The 26,278-nt window shown below is 39.1% G+C and overlaps 3 protein-coding genes and 2 non-coding genes across 6 annotated transcripts; 2 read left to right on the plus strand and 3 right to left on the minus strand.

The window, feature by feature from the left end:
• On the plus strand, positions 1–72 carry TRNAT-UGU (transfer RNA threonine (anticodon UGU)). Its single transcript has one exon. It is a non-coding gene; the product is annotated as a tRNA-Thr (tRNA).
• A 439-nt stretch (positions 73–511) lies between these two features.
• TRNAT-UGU (transfer RNA threonine (anticodon UGU)) lies at positions 512–583 on the minus strand. Its single transcript has one exon. It is a non-coding gene; the product is annotated as a tRNA-Thr (tRNA).
• Positions 584–886: 303 nt separating this feature from the next.
• Smyd4-3 (SET and MYND domain containing, class 4, member 3) lies at positions 887–3,264 on the plus strand. The gene is made up of 6 exons (XM_017250898.3): positions 887–1,297; positions 1,363–1,426; positions 1,490–1,621; positions 1,680–2,027; positions 2,088–2,330; positions 2,394–3,264. Exons 1-6 carry the CDS (start codon positions 973–975, stop codon positions 3,262–3,264), a joined length of 1,983 nt encoding a protein of 660 aa, XP_017106387.2. The 5' UTR covers positions 887–972.
• LOC108131822 (integumentary mucin A.1) lies at positions 3,261–4,131 on the minus strand. The gene is made up of 2 exons (XM_017250899.3): positions 3,578–4,131; positions 3,261–3,494 (listed from the first exon to the last, which is right to left on the minus strand). The coding sequence occupies exons 1-2, from the start codon at positions 4,080–4,082 to the stop codon at positions 3,373–3,375; spliced, it is 627 nt and encodes a 208-aa protein (XP_017106388.2). The 5' UTR covers positions 4,083–4,131; the 3' UTR covers positions 3,261–3,372.
• A 1,368-nt stretch (positions 4,132–5,499) lies between these two features.
• On the minus strand, positions 5,500–23,840 carry Drip (aquaporin homolog protein drip). Of its 2 annotated transcripts, none has more exons than XM_070278530.1 (4): positions 23,330–23,840; positions 11,411–11,589; positions 6,181–6,534; positions 5,500–6,122 (listed from the first exon to the last, which is right to left on the minus strand). In XM_070278530.1, the coding sequence occupies exons 2-4, from the start codon at positions 11,585–11,587 to the stop codon at positions 5,934–5,936; spliced, it is 720 nt and encodes a 239-aa protein (XP_070134631.1). In that variant the 5' UTR covers positions 11,588–11,589; positions 23,330–23,840; the 3' UTR covers positions 5,500–5,933. The 2 variants fall into 2 exon arrangements, with proteins under 2 accessions (XP_070134631.1, XP_017106329.1); XM_017250840.3 differs by lacking the exon at positions 23,330–23,840 and adding an exon at positions 19,601–20,267.
• Between the last annotated feature and the right edge of the window lie 2,438 nt (positions 23,841–26,278).

The raw sequence follows: 26,278 nt of genomic DNA on the forward strand, positions 1-26,278 counted from the left end.
GCCTCTTTAGCTCAGTGGCAGAGCACTGGTCTTGTAAACCAGGGGTCGTGAGTTCAATCCTCACAGGAGGCATTAGTAAATCACTTATTTTTATTTTTCTATTGTTTTTATTTTTTTTTTAAATAATAGCAGATTGTTTTTAACACATTTAACTATTTTTACATAGAGTTCTTACAAAAAATATCAAACAATACACCAATAAATATATTTTCAGAGGCATTAAATGGAATAGAGAATATATAAAATAAAGGAATATGTTTCATTAAGATATTGAGTACTTAGTTTAACATTTATCAAAATAAGAAATTATTCTTTTCATAAAAAAATATGTGTTTTAGATTGTTTTTCAATATTTTGCTGAATATTCTTGGTTTTACTCTGTTGGGCTTGTAACATACCAATATTTATTATAGGTTTTTAAAAAGGTTACTTTAACAAACTCTAATCAAAGGTTAAAAAAAAATATCCCCAAATAATTTCTAAAGATAGATCGTCGTTGACTATTTCCAATTGCCTCCTGTGAGGATTGAACTCACGACCCCTGGTTTACAAGACCAGTGCTCTGCCACTGAGCTAAAGAGGCGCACAAACCGGTCTCCGCAAATTGCAAAATTCATACGCTCCCGACACCCCTCTTGCCCAATTTAGCCAACATTTTTAATTAACTATAAATGGCCTATCGTGCTTGGTAAATAAAGAACCATGCGAGAGAATTAAACCTACTCAGTCGGCAATTTTGTTAGTAAACAAACGCGGAATGTTCTCTCTCCTGCTTTCTCAATTTCTCTTTGCCTAATATTCTCTTTAATCTATAAATAAAACCGCCGAAAAGCTATACCACACGTTGTCGACTAGTTTTCCCCATTTTCCCCATTCAGTTCGTGTGCATTTTTCTAGCTGAAAGTACAGAAAATCGTGTGAAAATTCTTTGTTACTTGCATAAGTTTTTAATTCTTAATTAAAATAATTAAAATGAAAACTCCACTCAGCCAGAAGTCGGCCTTCTTTGCCGAATACTATCTAAAGCTAAAGGATCAGGCAGGTGCCACTTGCGAGTCGGATATAGCCAAGTTATCGGCCTGTGGCAGTGATGAGGAGCGCGTGGCCTATGTGGAAAAGTTACCATGGGTGCAGGCTGGGGATGCCAACCTGGTGGTGAACCAGGAATTCACCGGCAAGAGCGCCGTTTTGGCAGCAGAGATCAAGGAGTCGGCCACTGCAGCCTTCAAGGCCAAAAAGTGGCTGGAGGCCATGGTTCTTTACACCAGAAGCTATCTGGCGTTGCCCAATGAAAATGGTTAGTAGATAGATGGACTTATACCTTAATATTTTATCTTGAAACTTTTTAAATATATTTTTTAGTGGCTGAAATACGTATTGTTTTGGCCAATCGATCGGCTACCTTGTACCATCTTCAAAAATATCAGTAAGTAGAGTTTATTGTTTACCTTCTTACTCTGAATATAACTCTTTCTTTTATAATTTCCAGAGAATGCCTCATAGATATCCGCAGAGCCTTGGATTTGGGCTATCCCAAAGACTTGGTCTACAAACTCTACGAACGTCAAGCCCGTTGCTACATGGCTCTTAAGGATTATCCTCATACAATTGAAGCTTTCAAGTAAGTTTTAGCTTTGTTATACTTTATTTTGAATAAAAACTAATCTATGATTTACTAGAAAATGCATCACCACCATGGATAACTCTACCTTGACCTCCGACAAGCGCTCCAAACTCAACCTGGATGCCATGACCATGATCAAAATGTTGCAACACGATCCCCGAACTGCCAAGCAGGAAGCCAAACAACAAAAGCGTAAGACTACTTTGGATCAGGCTCAGAGTCTGCCGGAGGAGAAGGAGTTTGTGAGTCCTTTGGTGAGGATTGATCGGAATCGGCAAGAGGGTCGTTTTGCCAGGGCAGCTGCCGATGTGAAAGCTGGCGAAGAACTTCTCGTAGAACGTCCTTTCGTCTCGGTCCTCTTGGAGAAATTTGCCAAAACCCATTGCGAGAATTGCTTTGTGAGGTAATGTTGATTGATGATTGATGATCTGAAAAGGGTAAACCATTTGTATCCTTTCAATAGGAGTGTGGTTCCTGTGGCCTGTCCCCGGTGTGCTGATGTCATTTATTGTTCGGAACAATGTCGTGAAGAGGCAGCTAAAAAATTTCATAAATACGAGTGTGGCATAGTCCCCATTCTGTGGCGATCGGGAGCATCAATTAATAACCATATTGCCCTGAGGATCATAGCCAGTAAACCCTTGGATTACTTCCTCAAGTTAAAGCCAACAATTGATGAAGAACTCTCGCCGGAAAAGTTGATAAGGTAAGGTAGATTAGTAAGGTTTCTTAAAAGCATTTTTCAAAAAGTAATTATCAACTTTTCCAGCCTACCCAAAGACGACTTCCGCCGAGTGGCCCAACTGGAGAGACATCAAGGCGAACGTCAGCCCTCCAACTTCTTCCAGCATGTCCTGATGGCCCGCTTTTTGACCCGCTGCCTCAAGGCGGGAGGTTACTTTGGCTCGGACCCCAAGCAGGACCAGGTCCAAGTCATATGCTCCTTGGTGCTTCGCAGTCTGCAGTTCATCCAGTTCAACACTCACGAGGTGGCCGAACTGCACAAGTTTAGCTCCTCGGGAAGGGAGAAGTCCATCTTCATTGGTGGCGCCATCTACCCGACCCTGGCCCTGTTCAATCACTCGTGCGATCCCGGAGTCGTGCGCTACTTCCGTGGCAGCACCATCCACATAAACAGTGTCCGTCCCATCGAAGCTGGACTCCCAATCAATGAGAACTATGGACCGATTTACACGCAGGACGAAAGGTCGGAGCGACAGGCTCGTCTCAAGGAGTTGTACTGGTTCGAGTGCTCCTGTGATGCCTGCATCGATAATTGGCCCAAATTCGATGATCTTCCACGGGATATCATCCGTTTCCGATGCGAGGCTCCGAACAATTGTGCTGCCGTTATCGAGGTGCCACCGAGCTGCAATGATTTCATGGTCAAGTGCGTGACCTGTGGCGAGATAACTAACATCCTGAAGGGTCTCAAGGTCATGCAGGACACTGAGATGATGACCCGAACGGCAAAGAGGCTCTACGAAACCGGAGAGTACTCAAAGGCCCTTGTTAAATTTATCGACCTGATCCGGATTATGTACGAAGTACTGGCTCCGCCCTTCCCCGATTTCTGTGAATCCCAACAGCATCTCAAGGATTGCTTCCTGAATCTGGGCAATGTTTACACTCTGGATTAGGAAAGACACATTTTTAATAATTCTTGTTAATCACACATACTATTCACAGTTTTTTTGTAAAACATAATTCATAAAGTTTCTAAAAGTTATCTAACAGTTACTTTTTATTTAATAGTAGCCCCCATTATACCACCAGCAGCGCCCCTGGTGGAGCTTACTGCATCCGGAAATATGATTGTAATCATAATAACAACACCGATAACAACTGTAAGATATAGTCCAGCCGTAGCCTGAAAATTGGAAAAACAAACAGTGAGTCAGTGTGAATCAACCTTGACTCACTTTCTCCTGGTGGATTTCTTATTATAATTACCATAACAATTAATGGCGTAATTCACTTGATCTTTCAAATAACAACGCTGGGCTGGCTGATACCAATCCCAAGGATTCCTGGTGGTGTACGGGGGTTTCCTCGTGGTTGTGGTTGGTAATTGGGTTGGGTAGGTGGGTTCCCGTTGGGTACTTGTGGAAATGGTAGTTGGTATTCCCACTGTTGTTGTGGAAGGAACTGGAGTTGTTGTGGGTTCAGGTGTCGTTGAAGTTGTTGTAGCTTCCGTGGTGGTTGTTGTGGGTTCAGGTGTTGTTGAAGTTGTTGTAGTTTCCGTGGTGGTTGTTGTAGTGGTTGTAGATTCTGTTGTGGTTGTTGGTGGTTCTGGTGTTGTTGAAGTTGTTGAAACTGTGGTACTCGCGATAGGCTTTTCAGTTTCAGTCTCCGTAGTGTCTTCTACGAATACCGGAAACTCAGGCTCCACATCCTGACCCAAGCCTCCAGACACCAAAAAGCACAAAAATATGACTGTTTTAAAGGTGGGCTTCATTTCGCAACGTGTTGTCGTGAGCTGATTGCATCGAACACTGAAAACCCTGATCGTCAGTTGGGAGAAGCTCAGGGCTATAGCTATATCTGTAGCGACGACTATATTCATTATTCAAACGAGAGCTGAGGGCTGATAACAAAACATTGGAAGCCCGAAAGGTAAAATAGTAATAATGTGATCGCACACATGCGGTTTTTGCCTAATTAAATAAACGCTGGTACTCAGTTTTCCTGCCAGTGCATCGCTTATCAGAATTTGAGGTGAAATTGCCAATTGTTTGCGGCTGAAATTACCTGAACGGCTGGGCACGCGTGCGCATCTTACCTTGTAACACTTTATTGGGTTCATGCGGCAGTGTACCACCATAAAGTGCACCCAGTGAGCAAGAGTAATGACGTAAAATATTGTTTTGAGAATGAAAATTTCCAAGTAGTCGAAAAGAGTCTTAGCTCGGCGGCAATAAAAGTACTCTTCTTATCAACTATTATGAATAATAATCGCGTAAGGCTTGGTGTAAATCCCATTCCCGAGCGCGATCAACAAGAAGTTAATAGAAGCCAAAGGGTATTTCCCTTGAAACAGCACAAATATTTTTAATTATCTGTTTATTTGTGCATTATTTTTCTTAAAATATATAAAAACACTCAAATACAACTAGAAAATGTTAATGGTGCAACACATTAATTTTGGCGCCATCTAGCGTGTGGTAGAAGACTACGACATAGATAGGGTTGTGTCTTGGATAAAAAGTTGATGTAAAATGGTTATGGGAAATGGTTTTCTTATTTTTTATTTAAATCAAACCAATTTTTCAGTAAAGTCTTAATGGTATCTTAAAAATTAACTAGTCATAAATAAAATAATTTGTTCTTTGATATGTTTCCTTTGTATCTTTGGCTGATGCTCATCATGTTCCAAGTTCTGTCTAAAATGTAAAAATATTTACTTGGGAAATATTGTATATTTTTTTAAATACCTTTGATGATTCATAAAATATCTCTTAGAGCTCCACATCTTGCCGATTGATAAGAACCGGGTCCTCGAGCAGAAGAAACATCATCAGGAGAATGCAAAGAATGGCAAACAAAAATATGACCATGATGGGGATTTTCAAGATCTCAACGGACCAGAAGGACTCTTTCGATGGTCTAAAGGGTTTCTTGAACTGAAATTCATAGATTAGCCTCTGAACTTTGAAAAAAAAATAAAGATAAAACCCAAGCGTAGCACTGGTATAGGCCCGAAGCAATAATCGCAAGAATAGATTTCAGAATTCACCAAATTCATCCGCTGCCGAGGAAAACGCACTCCAAGAGCTATATTTTTAAAAAAGTGTTTAAAAATGTCACCGAATGATCGCCTGATTGGATGATTGTGGTGGTGATTGAAGCCCCAGGACATACAGACAAAGACGCAGTTGTATTTGGATTTTCTTGATTTACATTTTATTACACAATAGTCATAATACAATTCGTAGGTGCTCAACAAAGTGAAAGTGCCCTCGAGATACAATTTAGTCAAGCTTCAATACAGTTTTCCCTCGATATTGTGCACATAATTTAGCTTAAAATTACTCAAATACAATATTGCATATTTTAGGTGTTATCATCGCATTATTAACTAAACAAGATGTCTGCTTTTTATTTTTTAACAAATAAAAAATTGTACAGTTGTGTGTGAGACAGGGGCAAGTGGGAGGGGAAAAATAGTGTTCAGAGGTCAGAGGTTAAGGAGAAAATTTCGAAAAAGAATTCGATGTGTCCCTGGTGGGTGTTAAGCGAAATGTGATGTGGATGGGAAGCGGGTGCGGACATTTACAAAAATATGGTATTTCGGATATTGTTAAGAAGTCTAGAAGTCGTACGAGTTGGCCTCATCGTCGCCCTTGCGTACCTTGAAGATGAACCGGTAGATAATTCCGGCAACCAGGCCACCGGCAACGGGACCCACCCAGTATACCCAGTGGTCCCCCCACATGCCCTGCACCACAGCGGGTCCGAAGGATCGGGCTGGATTCATGCTGGCACCGCTCAGTTTCACCTGCAATATACCCAGTGATTATTAAAGATTCTATTTTATTGTTTATTCCACAACTTACGGCACACAGATGTCCAGCGGTGATGGCAAGTCCCACAGCCAATGGAGCCGATCCCTTGATGTCCGTGCGAGCCGGGTCTGAAACAGCCTTCACCACAAACACCAGGATGAAGGTGATCAGAGCCTCAATTAGCACCGCCTGTCCGGCGTCCAGGGAGGGATCGAAGGAGGAGACACCCAGTCCGCTACCGACCAGTCCGTTCAGGGCCACCTTGATCACAGCAGCTCCGGCAATGGCGCCCACCAACTGGACGATGATGTAGAAGGCCGCCTTCAGGATGCTGATCTCGCCGACAATAAGGAAGCCCAAGGTGACAGCAGGGTTGATGTGGCAGCCACTCAAGTGACCCAAGCCCTGGAAATTATAAAAAAAAAAAATCAGTTATTAGGTTTCAGGAAATTCATACTTAAATCAGCCTATAAGTGTTAATTATTTTTAACTTTCAAAGTAAATATCTTTCACCTTTGTCTCTCAAAAAAGATACATCTTAAATTTCTTTTCAATCAAAGTCAAATGTCAAGTTGACAATGCAACATCTGAGCCAACCTTTGTTGTTCAATGTTTTGCCCTTTGCCGTGACATCCGATTTTTACCTTTTCCTATAAGATCGTTTTGGGTTTTTTGTCGATTTTTCCGAAATTTTCATTGCACAATCGCTTACGCTGGCAGCTGCCAACGGATACAAGCAATTTGTCAGATACGAGATGCACTCAAGTGTTTTGCCGTTTGCCGAACGAGTATCTTGTATCTTGTATCTGCAAAGTTCAGGTCGAGCCGGCTCGAAAGTAAAAGTGATTTAAATCGGGGTTCTGCCAAGTCATTGCCCCAAGAGGGATCACATGGAACTACTCGGTTATGGTAAATGGAAATCCAACAAATTGCCACTTGTCTGCAGATCGGATCGGATTGGATGGGTTTGGAGTCGTTGTGGATCGGATTGGATCAAGTGTTATGAATGAAGCCAAAACGCACTGTTCACTGCAATCAAGGTCGATGTGCAGGCTTCTATGTTTGATATCTTTTTTGGTTTTTTTTGCAGCTAAGCTGTTTTGGTTTTAGTTTTTTGTTCTTTTTTTTTTTTTGGTGATACGAATTTCGATTTCGATATGGATTTCGCATGGCCAATGTCGTGCGTTGCTTTGCGTTTAATTAATAAATGCGCAAAAAATGCAACTACAAACAAAAAATAGCCGTGTTGGCCGTTCAACCACAAAACGCTAATTACAAATGCCGCCAAGAGCAAGATCGGATCGAGTCGAGCGGCGAACTGCAACTCGAACAACTTCTTGACATTTTGGTTATGCTCATGCGTGCATTGCAATTTCGTCTATAATATTAAGTTGCCGCTTTTGTTGCAAGTTGTCTACCTATACATATAAATACACTCTGACCTAATCGACAAGATCTGAGCTTTGGGCCTTTAGGCTTTAGGCTTTAGGCCTATCGCATTGTTCTCAGCCTCTTAATTGCACACACAAACACAATCTGAACACTCTGAACACTCCAGCCCACTCGAAGAGTCGTGAAATTAATCAAATTTATTGCTAGACCCGAAACCCATAATTAAATTTAATATATGCAACGAAAGCAATCGCGATCGACGGTCCGGGTGCGTGTGAAATCCGAGAGTGACAGAATGACTGAACTTAGCAATGAGTCATTGATCAAAAATTGGCTAAACTGGAGTTTGGTCAATGGGAGATTTATGTTTAAAATAATCATAAAGGTTACAAAGACTTTCTTCTTAAACAACATTTATAAATAAACAATTTACAGAAGCCGATAAGAAGCGTACGATTTGCTGCAAAGTACATATGTACGTATGATTTTGAAAACATTCTTCTAAAAGTCAATGTCTTGAATTATCTGACTTTCAGAGCTGCAGCTCTATAAGTACCATCAGTCTTCTTTAGATTTCCTTACAAACAAGTCCTACAAATCAAAAGCAATGCACTACTCAGTTATTTTAACTTTATTAGTAATATTTATTGTAAGAACTTCCTTTGAGGAATGCAAGGCAAGTCTATAGTTATTTAAAATCAAACCCTATATCATTAAAAATTAATTAAACAGGGTGATAGCTGCCAGTCACAGTGCGATTCCTATTGCTTCGGAGTCTTGAAACCCTGCATGTCGAACCTCGCTGTCTTGCAAAGAAGAACAGAGTCCTGTGAGGCAGCCATTACAATCGCTAGATTGGCCCTCAACGACAAAAGACTAGAGACTTTCGGAAGTCCTTTATCCTTGTCCAACGATAAGGATAACAGCACCCAGTTGGAACTAGCCTCCAGCCCTCCAAATAATACTAATTTTGAAAAAATCGGATCCAAGTACTACTACATCGAAAAGAACCAAAAGGTAACATGGCACGTGGCATTGCAGAAATGCCATGAAATGGGCGGGCATTTGGTCAACCTGCGGCACCAGGAAGACTTGGATGCCATCAAAGGGAAGCTGCTGCCAAATGCACGATACTGGATCGATGTCACTGATCAGTTTCAGGAGGGAAAATATGTGTCCATGACCAATGGATCCGAGGCCAGATTTTTAAAATGGGACGTCAAAGAACCCACCAACGATGGAGACTGTGTGGATGTCACAGCCTATAATGGAAAAGTGGCCATGAATGATAATTCTTGCTCTAAGGAGTTGCTGTTTATTTGTGAGACATCGGCTAGTTTTTAAAAGCTTAAATCATAAATAAACAAAATTGATTTAATTGTGGCAATATCTATTAGCTTAAACTATTACTGTTTCTGCATTATATCATGTTTTATTTATTATAATAATAAATAAGCCCACAGCCGATGGAGAACATTATTATTTTATTCTGCAGTCCAAGCCTCCGTGATCTCAAGGCCACTTGCTGGCTACGAAAAGTCTGCCATGGCAGTGTCTCCTCGTTGTCTCTACTACCGATCGACCAGATACATTTTTATATACCTATATATTTTTATATACAAATGTATATTGAGATCGATTGGTTTACGCATGTGCAGCGGCGGACTGCAGCAATTCGACATTTACGCTTAAATCATATTTTATGGCTTGGCGGCTGAAAATCGAATGTTAACTTGTTTGTTTCGTTCTGCTTTTCAACAGCAACATTTTGGCGATTGTTGTTGATATTTTTTGCTCGTTTGCTGATTCAATTCAAGTTCGCATCGGGCCAAAGCCAAAGTCGAAGTCGAAGTCAGAGTCAGAGTCGTAGTCGGAGTCGGAGTCAAAGTAGAAAAGTTTGTTCAAACAACTTGATTCGATTGCGATCTTGAATTGAAAACCAAAACGTGAATGCTGCACGCACAAAGTTTTTCTAGTCAAGAAGTGAATACGGGTACTTAGAGATATTTCATTTTTATTCTTTATTTTTTTAAGGCATTTCCTCTTGAACAATGTCAGCCAAGAATGTAGGTCTAAAGCCAAGCCCTCTCATTTTGGATAACAATCTGAAGCTGTGGCCTTTAAGATTTACGACTCGCATTAAGTTGACTCGTAATCTCCTGATTTAATATTTTCCAAAGCACGTTTTTATAAATTAAATTTAATTTTACTTTATTTGCATTGTTCAAAGATTTACTTCCTTCTGATGCTCGATGCATTCAAATGTGAATCTGCCGGAGATTTGCATTTGAAGTGCCGCTCTATGGAGATACACGATATACATATTTGCTGGATCAGCAATATCATATTTCTGGGCTTAGTTCGGTTATGTTTCTAGACTTGTAACTAGTGGACTAGTGCCATTCCAGGGCGAACACAATTGTTTGCAATTAGCACGTTTTCCAATTTGACGCCACGCGTTGGGCTCCATTGAACAAAACACTATATGGATATATACTATAGGTATATATAACCCGATAACGATGACGAACAAGCAAACCCGTCAAATAGCCATTGTCGTCACACATACCTTGGCTAATCTGGGCAATCGTGTTGGGCTGGCGCGGGAAAAGGCAGGAAAAGCCGCTGCTGCCACAGGTTGCACTTGCAACATGACTGATTTCTTGCATCTTTCATGGCACGTGGTTTGGAAATCGTCGAACAACTAATTTGCCACCTAATAGCCAACGGCAGGCCAACCAAAATGTTGCAAGTCTTTTCCGCGGGGAAATACACGGTGGCTGAGGTAAGCGTTAATAATGTTGCATTGTCGGTTGCCAATAAAATTGCTACTTGATTTCATTAAATTATAGAAATTATTAATGCTTTCGAACGATTATGTTATAGCCTTTTAAATTGCAGAAATAGGGGAAAAGATGAAGATAATAAATAAAATGATTTTTTTAAGTAGCTGCTAATATTACGCATACGACTAGTGATCCCAAAGATAGGGGATTGAACAGAGATATTTTTTATTAAAATCTAAGACTTCTTTTGTATGATATTGCTAGCATTTATCGGTTCTTAATTCTATTTTAAAGACTCTAAAAATTGTTTAAAAAATATGACTCATACGCCAAGTATGCCACAAGATGAGTTCCAAGACATATTCTTTATTTTGATGGATTCGCTTATTTGTGCTTGACTTTTGTAGTGCCATAAATTGAATGGTAGATCGCTTTAAATGCTAAAATGCACAAAACACACTCCAAGTACAGTCGGGGCAGCACACAGCATAACGTAATTAAACGCATAATAATCTAATTGCATATTTTGCGTGTTGATTAATGTTAATTGCCAGCGCAGACGCTTTTGCTGCGAGCGCGCATTTATTATTCGCATTCTGAATCTCAATCTGAATCTGAATTTGTGTGATGTGTGTGCGTTTGTAAATCTGTCAATTTTCTAAATTACATTCGCACGCAGTCTTGAGGCTTTGAGGCTTGAAGTCAAGAGTCGAGCTGCATTCGTTTGCCGTTTTTATTGCAACGAACTGTGTGCGAGATGTTGTCTTGTTGTCGCGTTTTAAATGCCAATGTCTCTTGGCCAAAATAGCAACAGCAGCGGCAGCAGCAGCGGCTATATAGCCACGTTTGTGAATGAGCCGAAAGTGTAACGCGGCGGTGGCGTGTCCTTGAAAATGTCCGCCGATAAATGCACGCACTTCGACTCAAAAAATCTCAAATCTATAGCTCGATGCGTTCTCTTTGTATGATTTGTATTTTGCGGGGTTTCAAGGGTGGACATGAACAAAAGGCAATATAAATTCTACTGAAAGCTACTCGATATAACTACATGATGTAGTCCACTCTAACTGCAGATTATAGTGCGTATATCGTATATACTTTACCTGGGCGATGGTGGCCACAGTCAAGCCAAAGGTGAATGCGATTTGTGGTACACTTCCGCTCGTCGTGCTGCCAACGCCGACGAAGACCAAGAAAAATGTGCCCACCAGTTCGCCGAATAGCATGCGCCAGATTTTCTTGTTCTCGGTTATGTCGGCAACGCCAACGAATTTCGACATTTCTGCAAATGGAATAGAAGAAAAAATTGGACAAAAAACAGATATTAGTAAAGATTGCAACAAATCTACAATTGATTGAAACCTGTGCAGCGCAAGCCACATCATAATTAGTTATTAGTTTTTGTCATTTTTGTAGAAAAGCCACAAAAGAAGGGGAAACCAGTAAGCTCATGGTTTTAGAAACTTATTACCATACTGTTTATTTTGTTATTTAAACAATTTGCCCTTTGCCTGGTCTGTTCAAACAATTTACATCGTTTGATTAATTAATTTGTTTAATGGCACCTGGGTGTTTACTTCCTGACAGAAGCCTTTATGGCTCTATCATTTGTCATTATCGCTTAGTTGAGTGCTAATGAGCGGGTGCTAATGGGCTTACCTCTAAATATTTACAAAAAATAACAAGACACACGCTCATGATGAGCCTGAGATGCATTTAATATGGGCCATCTGGGGATTACCAGATTGAGGTCTAAGAGATCTGGGTATCTGGAGAAGCCCATCTTAATCCGAAAGATAAATACAAACTTGTTATCACAGCAATGTCAAGTGCTGGCCAAATAATGCCACAATTCTGGGCTCTGATAAGTTGCGGGATGTTATCAAGTCAAGTTCGCACACTCTCTACTTAGTGCCAGCAATTATCTTCTGTCCCATGACTTTGGTGACAGCCAGACCATAAAATCAAAAAAAAAATGCAGGCAAGACCCCATAAAAGTGGGGGGCTGTCGACAAACAGTTAGGCTACCGGCCAGTTGCAATTGTTTATGGCCAACTGCAAATTGCAGCTCATTCGCATTCCGTGGCAGTAGATCGGGTGAAAATATCAAATGGCCGGCAAAGATGCAGGCCAACGTGATCTGAATTGGCAGAGATCTCTGATCGGAGGAATTCCCCCTGCGCCAAACCCATAATCCAGGAAGTCCATAAATAACCAACTGATATTTCGAGGAATTCAATTGACGCCACTTTTTATCAAAATTTTCAAACTGATAAGGCCATTAAAATGGAACTTAAGTTGGGACTATAACCCTTTAAAAAGTGAAACTATCTCGCACTTGATCTAAATATTTTGAGCCCAGGAAACGGCCATTAATGAATACTTCAAGCAATAACCATTTTATCGCAAAGACTTCTAATGGAAATCGAAATTTGTTGAAGGCTGATACACCCACGTCGGGTCCAATCTATGAGAATCGTAAATAAAATTGGCAAATGAAACCAGATCGACCTGTTGACAAGACAAGAATCGCAATTGGCCCGAAACTCAATTAGCATAAATGGACAAAATTTATGGTTTATTTGCAATGAACATTTGTTTAATTCAATATCTATTCCCAAGTCAAGGGGTAGCTAAAACAAATGTAAATTAAAATTAATTAAAGATACAAAAAATGTCAAACATAATTACACGAGCATTGTGGAGGAACAAACACAAATGATTGTTGAATTGTTTCCATCTTCGTTTGACAATCAATCAATACCGGCTGGGCGAGGTGGGGGGTTAAATTAATAACTTCATCTGCCAGGCAATTGCGATATTAATCACGGCAATTGAATTGAAAATTGAAATTCAAGTTCAATGGAACTTTGGATCATTAATTTACAATTTGTTGTACCTCTCAGGTTGAGCTTTAAGCTGTGAAGTGCGTTGTCAAGTTGATGTCTGTGTTTTGTATTTCTGATAATTTACACAAATTATTACAAATATTTTATAACTTTCTTAGCTGGCATTTAAATTAGCTGTTAGTTACGCTTACGAAAGGCCTCTTAACACCTAAAGTTTGCTTAATAGGCTGTTTGAGCCTTTCTGCGCTTTAGTTATCACCGCAATCAGTTCTATAATTGATGGCTTTTATATCTAGACTCCAGAGTCTAGTTTGTGTTTTTTTGAGGAAAGCAAAGTGACTACCTAACCGCGGCTCCATAAAGATAAAGTAGTGACTGCTACCTGGAAATACTAAAAATAAATATGCTATCTCCCCAGTTTACCCAACATAATCTAAATGAGGTGGATATAACCTTCGTAGGCCTCCCGCATGTCACATCCTTGGGACTCTAATGCTAAAACCTTACAAAAAAAATCTTGAAATCTTGAATTGCGTATGTTTGCCATTGAAAGTGGTCTGAAGAAAATCCGCGAAACCCAATAAATTATTGTTGTGGCCGGCAGGCACATTAAAAAAAATGAAATTAACAAAAAAACAAAATCATAATAACAACAATTACACACAAAAGTCATCAATTGGAAGGTGAGGGCGTGACGACGTCGAGGCTTTCTGTGGATTTTGTCTATTTGCTAAAAAAAAATTCATACAGAGATACACCAAAAAATACAAAAAACAATCCATTCAGCAAGGCCAGTTGAGATACATTTGCGAGATGAAGATTTATCTGCGTTAATTTCGCATTTAATTTGTCGAATACCATTTGATAATATGTTCATAATGAATTGTAATTAATTTAATTAGAGTTGAAAGTTTAATGAGTCTTTATAATTCTTTATAATTTGATTAGCAGAGCAAACGTTGTGCGTTTTAAATAAATACTCTGTGTATTCTAGTTTATTTAATTATGACTCTTTGATTTCGATTCTAAAATTGGGAAGCACTCTATCAATTCCCCGACCCCGATGCCGGCTATCAATCACTTTGTGACACTGTCATTGCCAATGCCATCGACATGAAATTAATTAACGCAATCTTGTCGCACTATCGCAAAACATAAACATGAAAATCGGGCACTGACTAAAGTGAAATAAACTTTAATTTCTTTCGAATCGAGAAATTCCAGGCGTATGCGTAATATTTCACTTTTTCTGGAGCGATAGCCCCCCGGCCATCAAGAACTTGTCTTGTGGAGGAGTGACCCACATTCCAGAATGTACTGTACCTGGCACACAAACACTTGCTAATTTTCATGAGTTTGGCCCGTTTTTTGTTGTTGTTCGCAAAACTCAAGAAATAATTTGAAATTCAAAACAGGTAAAGCCTGGCTTTATTTTCTGGCTCTTTTGCTTTCTTTCTCTGGTGGCTTCCGTGTTTGAAAATAAGAAAAAAATAAAGAAATATTGTACAAGCAAAACAAATTAAAATTTTATTACTCGAAGTGGAAGATTAAAATCTTTATTTGGCGGGAAAGTTAAACCACAAGATACTCTATAAAAAAATAACAAGATTCCAAAAATGGTGTAATTTTGTGATAGAATTTAAACCATTATTTTAAGAGTATAGTTCAAGAATGTGAACATTCAAGAAGGGTATACAAAATTCGTCGTAACCTCTAAAGCTCAGAAACCGAAAATACAATTCAAATGTCAAGGTCGCTGCACCCGCACCCACTACCCTCCAAAAAAAAACAATGAAAGAAATTTCGGACTTTCGTTATCGCCATCATCATGGCATATAAATCACGATCCTCGTGTGAAAAATTCCTAGTCGTTGGGTCAGAACACAAAACTATGAACTCATAGAGAACCCTTCGCCACATTCTCAAGTGGAATTATTCAGCTATTTCGCAATGTCTGAAGATTAAATCTGCATTTTTGCGGCTCGTTCGCTTTCATGTCACTGCCAAGAGCAGTCTCTCCAGCGATTTATGGCTATTGCCCGTGAAATTACCTGGCTGACTGACTGACCGATAAGGCCGATAAGGTGTTACGACTGCTCCCAGATAGCCAAATACATACTAGTTCCCACTCGGATCCCCATGTTGGGTTTGATTTCGTTAGCCAGAATTAATTGTATGGCGTTAGATTAACGCACGGGTGCTAGCCACTCTACGATTATCTAAATGGCTAGGATCCCGTTTCGAATATAGCTATTCACAGTGTGAGTCCAAAATGGAATCTAGGCCAAGTTTCCCGTACGGTTAAATGCATTTCTGACCTCTGGGAAAGCGACTTGCAGTGGCCGTAAACTTGCTTTTGTTGCGGACATCCGTTCGACATGGACATGCACCTGTTTTTCTGGCTTACATCCTGTGGATGGTACAACAAGACACTGAAAGAAAAAACTAAGTAAGCAGCGTTCCAGCCCTCTAGTTATCTTACAAGAAAAAAATAAAATAAAGCCGCCAATTAAGTTCCTGATTATTACCAATCATTTTTCTTTCAGTGCCTCTTAAGGCCTTATAACCAGCCTTGGCCATAACTAAAATCAAGGTACGTGGGCGTGGTCAAGCACACGTGCCCGTCTGATTTCTGACTAAAGGCCAAGTCAAAGGCTTGGCTCTGCACAAGCCGCTCCCAAGTCCTGGCCTGGCCCACAGATTATTGGAGGAGGGGAGCGTGGTGGGTCTTCTAGCCATGACTTATCTGCGTATTATTAAAACATGAGCAATGTCATCGCCTGTAGCATTTTCTCACCTCGTCTCTGGAATGGCAAAACCCAAAAGAATATATCCCCTCTTTGGTTTTATTAATTTGCTGCCGACACGCGAATATGGCATAAGTTTCCTAATTTATGTCTATTTCTGCTCATATGATTTTTAATCATTCAAAGAAAGTTGGGTCGCTGACTGACGGGCAAAGGATTGACGAAAACAACTTTTATGGCTTGTGATAGTTTTTAAGGTGGCTCCAATGGTAATTTTTTACCCAATATGACGTCAAATGTACAATTATTATACAAAACAGAAAGGAAAATGTTTTAATCAAAAAACCATACAAGAGTTTTCTTTTTTTTCTTGGAAGAACAAAAGACAGGTGTGGCTTTCTTCGGTTTCGGTTTGTAAAGGAGAGCCGTTTCTTTCTTAAATTTAAAATCAGTTATTTTCGTGCCTTATGCAAATGATGCACTTTATTTAGCCCTGAAGTTAATACCAAAACACAGACATAAATTTTCCCCATACACATGCCACTCGTGTTAGTGCAAAACAAAAGATTCTGGCTGTTTATTTTTTCCATTCAATTTCGCCTCAATTCGTCTACAATAATTAATCAATTTAATCGGATTATTAATTTCGGTTTGCGCAACTCTTTGCTTCTCTCTTGGGGCACTTTTGTTCATTTAGGTGATGATTTTATTAATAATACTTGGATAAGTCGCGGGGAAAGATCGGAACCAGTTCGCCGGCCATTAATTGTCGTTATAAATTAATTAGTCACATGGATGTTTGGATTTTTGCCAATGTTTTTTGGGTATGGTCATGGGTGGGGGACTATTCTGAACCAGAATCGGTTTAAATTTCAGTTTTTCGTCGGCTGAAGGTGCGGGTGAAGTGCGTCTGCCAACAATCGTTATGGGCTTTTGGGCTCAAACAAATTTATGGCGCCTCAACCCATTTACAATGGTCAATAAATCAGGAGGCTTATTTATTGGGGTTTGTGGTTTATGACTAACTAAGGAGTTTACCGATTAATGGCGATAATTTCTGATTAAACGATTCGACAAGTGGGAGGAGGTATTTTCCCAGGTAAGCCTTTTTAATGTCAAATAGAATTCAGGCAATTCTGTAAATTGAATTCCGTGTTACGTGAATCAAAAACTTTCCATGAGAATGAACATCTTCGCTTCTCTAGATCTCAATGGCAGCTTATTATCTTAATTATAAGCTCTCTGATTAACAAACAAGTTGATCTTCCATTGGGAACTAAGCTGTGCTGCCAACTTTGAAACGTAGGATAAGCCGGGTGACTTGGAGTTGCACTAACTGTGCTAACTGTCGAAATGTTCTAGCCACAAAACATTTCCTGGCCTTAAGTGCTACTGTTTTGAATGCCAGCGACGCAAACAATTTCACCGTGATGTCATGTCAACTCAGCTCACGATTATTACTGTAATTATACCCTTGCAGAGGGTATTATAATTTTGTCCAAAAGTGTGCAACGCAGTGAAGGAGACATCTCCGACCCTATAAAGTATATATATTCTTGATCAGGATCACCTCCTGAGTTGATATGAGCATGTCCGTCTGTCCGTCTGTCCGTCTGTCCGTCTGTCCGTCTGTCCGTCTGTCTGTTTCTACGCAAACTAGTCTCTCAGTTTTAAAGCTATCGTCTTGAAACTTTGCACACACCCTTCTTTCCTTTGCACGCAGTATATAAGTCGGAACGGCCCGGATCGGCCGACTATATCCTATAGCTGCCATATAACTGATTGATCGGAAATGGTATAACTTTGGTATTTTTAGAGTTAGAGAGTTCAAATTTTAGGTGAGAGCTATTTTTGGCAAAATAATACGACATGCCAAATTTCATAAGGATCGGCCGACTATATCCTATAGCTGTCATATAACTGAACGATCGGAAATGACCCAACTTTCGTGTTTTTGAAGATAGAAAGCTGGAATTTAGTACAGACTCTATTTTTGGTCAGTTGATCCAACCTACCAAATTTCATTAGGATCGGCCGACTATATCCTATAGCTGCCATATAACTGAACGATCGGAAATGGTATTTGGTAGAAATATCAACTTTCGTATTTTTGAAGATAGAAGCTTGGGACTTTTTTTAGATTTTGTATTGTAATAAATTGGAGTATATATTCCTATTCCCATAAGGATCGGCCAACTATATCCGATGTTTGCGATATATATCCGGTTTTAACTGCAAGGGTATATAAACTTCGGCTCCGCCCGAAGTTAGCTTTCCTTTCTTGTTTTTATATCATATATCTGCGAATGCGACGCCATAAAAAAAACTAGCCGAGACCCCAGGTGGTAGTGAGTAGAATTATATACCAAAGATGACAACGCATTGAATTATGAGGTGGGCCAAGAGCATTAAGTGCCACAAAAAACCAGATATAGGGGAGAAAGATGAAATTAGCAACACGTTTCATACCATAATTTGCAGAATTTCAACGCCAAAGGCCGTCAAGTTTCTCACGCAGCTCACAAGTCTACTATTCTTCCAGTACTAGGTAGAGTCTACAAAAAATACCCATTCAGACCATGGCCCTTGAAAATATTTAATATTTAAATCAAATATTGAATTATGAGCTTAAACACTTGATCAAATAAGAACTGGGTTGACATTAATTAGCTGGAACCGAGAATCTCAATTATAGAGCTTGGCAAGAGCTAATGAATTTTCATCTATTGTGGCTAGGCAAATATTTTCGCCATTATCAGTATAACGTTATCGTCAGAGAAGGGGTAGCGCCAAAAGTGACGCCAGAAGGACAAATAAGAAATGCAATTAAGACTTTAATTAATTACTCATGGAGGCTGGACAAATACACCTATTTTTGGGTGCTTTAATTGTATTTTTTTAATTCGTTTTCTTTTGGACTTTTCAATTCTTTCCAGTTCATTCACTTGCCAATGTGGTTTATTGCTTCGCAGCCGGGGAGTCATCATCATCGTTTAAATTGCTCGAATCGAATGTAGTTTCCGCTATTGTTGTTTATCCATCTCTCTTCCTCTTTATACACCCCTCTCTTTCACCCAGGTTTCCTCTGACTCTTTCTTTCTTTTCTTTCAGGCCTTTCTGTCATGCAAACTTTCAGTTCAAGAAATCATCATCCATCCACAGCCAGCTCCACGGAAGCCAAATCAAAGCAACAGCACAGACTTGATAGAAAAATAAAAAACAACTCGGGGGCTAATTTACGGTTTCTGTCATGCTGCGCCAGAGAAATTATTGAAAAGCAATCATGTCGTTATCGTTATCGATAGGCGGTCTCCACTCTTTGAGGCCAAAAAGTTAAACAAAAAAGATGATTTATCAAAATATCTTTAGATAGCTTATTAAAGATGATTTATTGTTTGGGAAAGATGATTAATTTTTGCCCGAAAATTTGATATTATATAGAAAGTAAAAGCTAAGCTTGTTTAAAAGGTGTTAATTGTATATTTTGTTTAAAAAGCCATTTAAGAAAATGGTCTATGAATAAACCAACTAAAACCAAAACAACGCCTCTGCCTCTTAATAAAACTTTCGCATAAAAACAAAATAATTTTCGCCCCCAATTAAATTATTTTAACCTTCGGATAGACCCAACGCACACGCATGGCTCACATTCTCCAAAAACCGAAAATCTGCAATCTTAAATCTGCACGGCACTCACCTGTTTTCTCAACCATTTTGCTGTCTTCTGTCGCTTGTCTTCTGGGGGCTGCCACTCGAATTTAGCAAAGCGTGGGGGGTTCGAAATCGAATTTATGTTTTGCTTTCGTTTTCAAAGCAACTTTTTTGTTTGATTTTTAATTATTTTTTTTTGGTTTGTACAGGTAAAAGTGAGCACTTGATTTGCTCTGAATTGTGCCAATAGCTTTGTTCCTTTTTTTTGGTAAAGTTTTTATAGTTGTGGCCAAAAAAATAATTGTTAAGGTTAAGAGTCTTGAGGTTGCACAATTGCCAGGCACTTGACCACAAAACTGGAATTGGGCGGACAACAGAGTTGTTTTTCTTTTATTTTTTTGTTAGTTTTTTTGTCAATTGAATTTCACCCAAGCTGATGTTTTCCTTGGCTGCGATACCGTATTTATTTTCACACCGGGCTCAATTATGTTTTCTTTTCGTTGAACCGAAATTGGAAAGCGCAACGTATAATAACTCGATTTTATTATTTTCAATTAAATTAAACTGCACCGCGGAGTGGATTGCCTTTTTCGAATTTTCAAATTACCGTTGCCACTGGAAGAAGGCTTTTCTCTTGAAGATTTCGGTATTTGGCTATAAGAGCTGTGCTTTGCTACCTGTTCACTGTTCGAGGTTCGAGCGCAAATAAACGTTGGCAACGCAACGGCTGTAACTGATATACTCTCTGTCGCGGTCGCGGCTGGCGTCGCGGCTTGCTGCTCGGCCGACGCCGGCGTAGCCAGTGGCAGCGACCAAGGGAGCGTATACGTAATGCGCGAAAATGTAAAAAACCCGGCGTTTCAATGTTTTTGCGGGCTTGGCCAGAAAGGATCTGGGTACGGAAAACACCTGCCATGATGACTTAATCGAAATTATGGGTGTTTACATCTGGGCCAGAATATTAGAGACAACATTGTGGTAAAAACATTTATTAGGGCTTATGGGCGAGGCGGTGATTTTTATGGGTGTATTATGGCCAAAAAAGATTGGTAAATTGCTAGTTGCAAGTGCAGTTATTAAAAAGTTTGAGAAACCAGATGTCAGTGTTCTGTTTTTGTTTGAAAGACTTTAATCATTTAACCTCTAAATATTATTATTCATAGCTGTATAGTGAAGTGGCATTAGTGAATAATTAGGAATACATCACCAATTAAAAACCTATTTGAATCATTCAAAAGATAAGCCAATTTGTGGCTTGAGGGGAAAGTTCAATGCCATTTTGAATTTTTGCACACAGTCTCCAGAAACCACAACTCTGCCATTTTAGGCAATTGATAAATATACAACATGTAGCTATATAATACTACAAAAAACCATAAAAATTGTTGATTAATCCAATTGTGCTGGTCATGCCAAGCCCTAGACTCCACTTATCAACGAGCTGAAATCTTATCACGGCAAAAGCCTCTTGCTTTTGTTAATCCACAAGCCCCACACGTGACTGACTTAGACTCAACCACAAAAATTAAAACTGGAAAACCAAAATCCAAGCAATCGACCACCCACTTGAAAACCAGAAAGGCGTTCATTTAGTTTTAATGGCACTTAGTGCATTTTTTCAGCTAATGGGTTATGCACGGTTGGGCCCTTATCAGTTTCACTTTTAAACAACTTTCCACAACTTTAATAAAACCGTATTGATTGCGAACTCTGGCAAACTATATGGAAATAGGGGTTTTTGTACCTTGGCTATTTTTATCTGGAGAAGCAACAGTTGCCGGTTATTATTGACAAAACAAGTGACAACCCAAAATAAAAGGAGACATTCGCCAAGACCCTCCAATTTGTTTGTGGAAGCGTCTCAGTCCATTATGAAAACAAGAGTCAGACCCTCGCAGACAGACAGATTTATATTTTTTTGGCTTTTTTGTCTAGAGGGGCGGTACAGAAGTGGATAACTGAATGAAAAGACTCTGTGCCGACTTTGTTGCTTTAATGAGTAATTATATTTAATGCCAGTTAACCATTAAAATGGCACGAAGTCTGGCTAAATGGGCGAGATAATCATCGTGGCTGTTAAGATGGTCTATGCTTGTCGAATTACCAATAGATCTCCGGGAGTCGCCCCTTTTCTTTTCAGTAATTTGGCTTCATCAGTATGCTTCCTGAGAGAAATCTAATTAAATCAAAGATTTTAGTGGGCAGATGGGCTTATAATAAATGGTTGTAGAGTCTAATATCTATCCTTTTGAAGTGAAAGTTTTAAGAAACAGTAACCACTTTTCTTTAGTAATTTCCATAAAAACCATGAAAAACTAACCAAATGGTAGCTGCAATTACCAAATCTTCCAATTTCAATTGAAATTTCAACAATTATCTGTTTTCTCTGCACTTTGTGATCTTGTGATGCTAAAAAAATAATTCAAAACAAGACTTCAGTGACATTGAAACATTTGCAAATGTAACTGTAAGTGACGGACGATCGCCGCCGAGTGGGGCTGCTAAAAAAATGCACAAAAAAAAATTAAATAAATAATATAAATAAATGGCTGAAGAAAACAAAGCAAAATAAATGTGTAAACGCGCCGAGAGAAACGATAATAATCACGAAATGGCGAGTGTTGGTTGCCAGAAAAAAAAAACAATTATTTATGCTTATGTACCGTTATTGGCAGTTGGCAGGGGGCGGCTAATAAACATAATGTAATGATTTTTTGCAATGATTCGGTAAAAAATTAAATGCCCCCGAAATTGGTTCAATCAGGTGGCAGATAAAATCGAAAAAAAATAAAAACTAGGAGCGTGCCTGCCTTTGATTTTGATGATTTTTCTTTTTTTGGGGCTCATGATTGATTTTAGCCTGGGCAGAAACCAAAAAATCAAATAAAGGTCAATGTCGCAGCCCTCCACCTGCAGCCTCTAGTCCCAGTTTTGTTTTTTTTTGCTGCTCTATCTCCGGCATTTGACACTTCATCAATCTTTGTTAGTAGTCCCGAGCACAGGTCTCAGGTCTCCGAGTGTTAGATGCGTGAGTGTCCAAGTCCATAGCTCTCTATGAGCTATGCAAATTTTTAGCCAGCGCTCTGATTATGGCTTGTTCGGTAATTTTTGCCCAGGCATGATGTGTGATACATGTGCAGTACAGTAAGTACACATTAGAGAGGTCTATAAGCTTAGAAAATAAAAAAAATAATTTTACTATGGAACCTCAAGCCTTTTTTAGTTAATATACCTTTTAAATCAGAATAATAATTATTTTTCTTTTTTTTTCCTATAGGCAATGTTTACTGTACATATACATCACACACAATGTTTCAATAAGGCCGCTGCTTTGGGTTTGCTTTTATTGTTGTCTGGTCTTGGCTTGGCTTGAGGTATTGCGGTTCTCGTTATTGTTTTTTGGCCAGCCTCGTCCAAGTCCAATTCGAAATGTTGAATAGTTGTTGAGCTATTTGTTTTGCACATTTTCAGTCGCTTGCGGCCTCCCCTCCCCATCTCCGCCTGCCAGCGATCATCAACTCCATCATCTTTGCAGCCATGACTAACTCCCTCTTCAAGTCTTGTGTCTTCACGCATGCGCCGTGGGAAATATTGCCGAGAGCTTTCGTAGAAACAAATCTTATGCGGGCATCGCAAAAAAAAAAAATAAAATAAAAATAAATCTATCTACGCCTCACATTCTGCATATAAAAAAACTTTCAATGATCAAACGAACATACACAATACGAGAATAAAGGTTAATTCTGGCATAGTGGCACACGAGGCGTATACTTACTTCCTGTAGGGGATGGGAGATGGTGAAGCGCGTGCCGGGGCCAAAAATTGCAGGTAATTAACAAAAAACTACCTCTCTTCCCAATCTGTCTATCTGGCTGGCTGGTTGGATGTTCAAGCTAAAAAGATCGCAACACTCCAATATCGAATCGCTTGATTGACACAAGCACTTGGTGCTTTTTGGCCATTTGTTGTGTGTTTACTCAACTTCTTTGGTTTTTGTTCTGTTGTTTTATATAAAAATACCTTCAAGAACAGATAGAATATTTTTTTTTCCCCGAACGCAGTTTTTATTCACTTTTTTGTGTAGTTTATTTATTTTTTGTTAAGTTAGGCACGGCTTTTGTTGACTTATGGCGTACGTGTTATATATCGAGTGGCCATTAAGATGGAGAACGGTAATGGGCTCATAAAAAATGGCAATTGATGAAAATTTGCTTATTTCCGATGCTGATAAGCCCAAGCAGATGTTGGCGATTTTATTTAATCCCAGATGTGAACCGAAACCTTAATTCAACCAACAGAACTCAACCGAGATTCGTTCTAAACATGTGAATTTTACGCAAGCGCCGGAAATTGTTTTAAAAAGTTTAAATTAATTGTTTCCAGTTTAAATTAGGGTTCTGTGTGTGGCGAATCAACCTTTTTTCGGTATATATAGTATAGAAAAGGTGCGGAAGTAGTTCTTATCTAAATGACTCATTAATGTGAATTTTAAAAAGAAAAGAAAGCTAACTTCGGGCGGAGCCTAAACTGATATACTCTTGCGGTTAAGATTGGATATTTATTGCATATAGTAGTCCGATTCATATTAGAATTTTATTATAATCCTTGATCCCTTGAAAATGGGGTTTTTCCATATATGGCCCACAGTGATGGCTGTATCTTCCCCAATTCTCATCCGATTCTCAAGCGGAGTACCTTAAACGATTTCTAGATCGATTCTCCACCATTCTGCATCAAAATCCTGAGACAAAATATTTTTTAGATTTTTTGTCCATTTTTCGTGAGGGATCCCTTGAAAATGGGGGTTTCCCCTATATGGCCCACAGTGATGGCTGTATCTTCCCCAATTCTTATCCGATTCTCAAGCGGAGCACCTTAAACGATTTCTGGGTCGGTTTCCCACCATTCTGCATCAAACTCCTGAGACTAAATATTTTTTTAGATTTTTTGTCCATTGTTCGTGATGGGATCCCTTGATAATGGGGTTTTTTTCTATATGGCCCAAAGTGATGGCTATATCTTTTCTAATTATCAGCCGATTCTCAAGCAGAGTACCTTAAACGATTTCTGGGTCGGTTTCCCACCATTCTGCATCAAACTCCTGAGACTAAATATTTTTTAGATTTTTGGTCCATTTTTCCAATTATCAGCCGATTCTCAAGCAGAGTACCTTAAACGATTTCTGGGTCGGTTTCCCACCATTCTGCATCAAACTCCTGAGACTAAATATTTTTTAGATTTTTGGTCCATTTTTCGTGAGGGATCCCTTGAAAATGGGGTTTTCCCCTATATGGCCCACAGTGATGGCTATATTTTCCCCATTTCTCATCTGATTCTCAAGCGGAGTACCTTAAACGATTTCTAGATCAATTCTCCACCATTCTGCATCAAAATCCTGAGACAAAATATTTTTTAGATTTTTTGTCCATTTTTCGTGAGGGATCCCTTGAAAATATGGTTTTTCCCTATATGGCCCACAGTGATGGCTATATCTTCCCTAATTCTCATCCGATTTTCAAGCGGAGTACCTTAAACGTTTCAAGTTTCCCTACGCAAAGGGTATAAAAAATATAAGAAACAGCTGTTGAAACATTACTTGATTACTCAAATAGTGATAAGAAACTTATTAGCGGTTCGTTCTAATACCAAATCCCCATTTTATAAAAGACATCACTTTCTTTAGACCACGTCATAGGGAATTTCAACTATGTCTGATTTAATTAATGGCTTCCCAGTTGGGGGCGCTATGACCGGACAATTCTAATTTATTATTTCGCCAGTCAGGACACAATTACTTTGCTTTTCCATATTTCACACTGGGGCTCCTTGCGAAACAAAACCAAAAAGGGGCCTGGCCCGGCCCTTCCACAGGATTACACGAGTCTCATGCAAATGGACGCAATGTCGGGCCAAGGTCGCCGTAGGACCACTCTATTGTGGTTCAAAAGTGGGCGTTGGCCATGTGTCAAGAGTCAAGTGTCAGGAGGAGCCGTACACCTTTCTTGCACATGAAATGTGGGACTTGATTTTGATTTGTTTTTTCAAAAGGTATAAGCTTTTCTTTCCAATGTAAATTAGCCAAAGAGCTTCATGATATGATTTATGAAGTGAACAACTTCAAAAAGCCAAAATATTTGCTTTAATAACCATTTTTATTATGCAAATTTTTACAATCTTATCAGTTTGAATAAAAAGCGAAACGTTTATCTCAAAGCACGCCCTTAGACACCTTACAGTGTCTTATTCATAACAGTGCTTTACAAATACACAAACCAGGCTTTTTAATTTTTTTATTTTAAAAAATTTAACCCAATTATTTAACGGTTAAGCCCATAAATCACAGATCGTATGACATGTCAATATTGCCCGTTTTTTACACAAACATTATATGGCGCCCCATAAAGTGTGCTTTGATTTTTAAACACCATTTTATTTTGCCATAAACATTTTGGTTGCTTTTTTTTGCGATTTTCTTAATTAAAAAGTTAAACAAACATTAGGGCCACCCCCATTCCTCTGATAAAGTGAATTCGATTCTTGTTCTGTTTCTGGGCAATGTTCATTTTTATTGAATCATGGAAAAGTTCAGTGTTCCCTTAAGTGCTTGCACTAAATTAATTAAAAAATTTGTTAGCAAAAGACATGATTTCCGACTGATTTCGGTTATAAAAAGGTGGGCACTTTTCTGTCGACGTCACCCAATGACGCAGATTATACCTGTGTA

This window comes from Drosophila bipectinata, chromosome 2R (genome assembly GCF_030179905.1).
Source record: "Drosophila bipectinata strain 14024-0381.07 chromosome 2R, DbipHiC1v2, whole genome shotgun sequence".
Lineage (NCBI taxonomy): Eukaryota > Metazoa > Arthropoda > Insecta > Diptera > Drosophilidae > Drosophila > Drosophila bipectinata.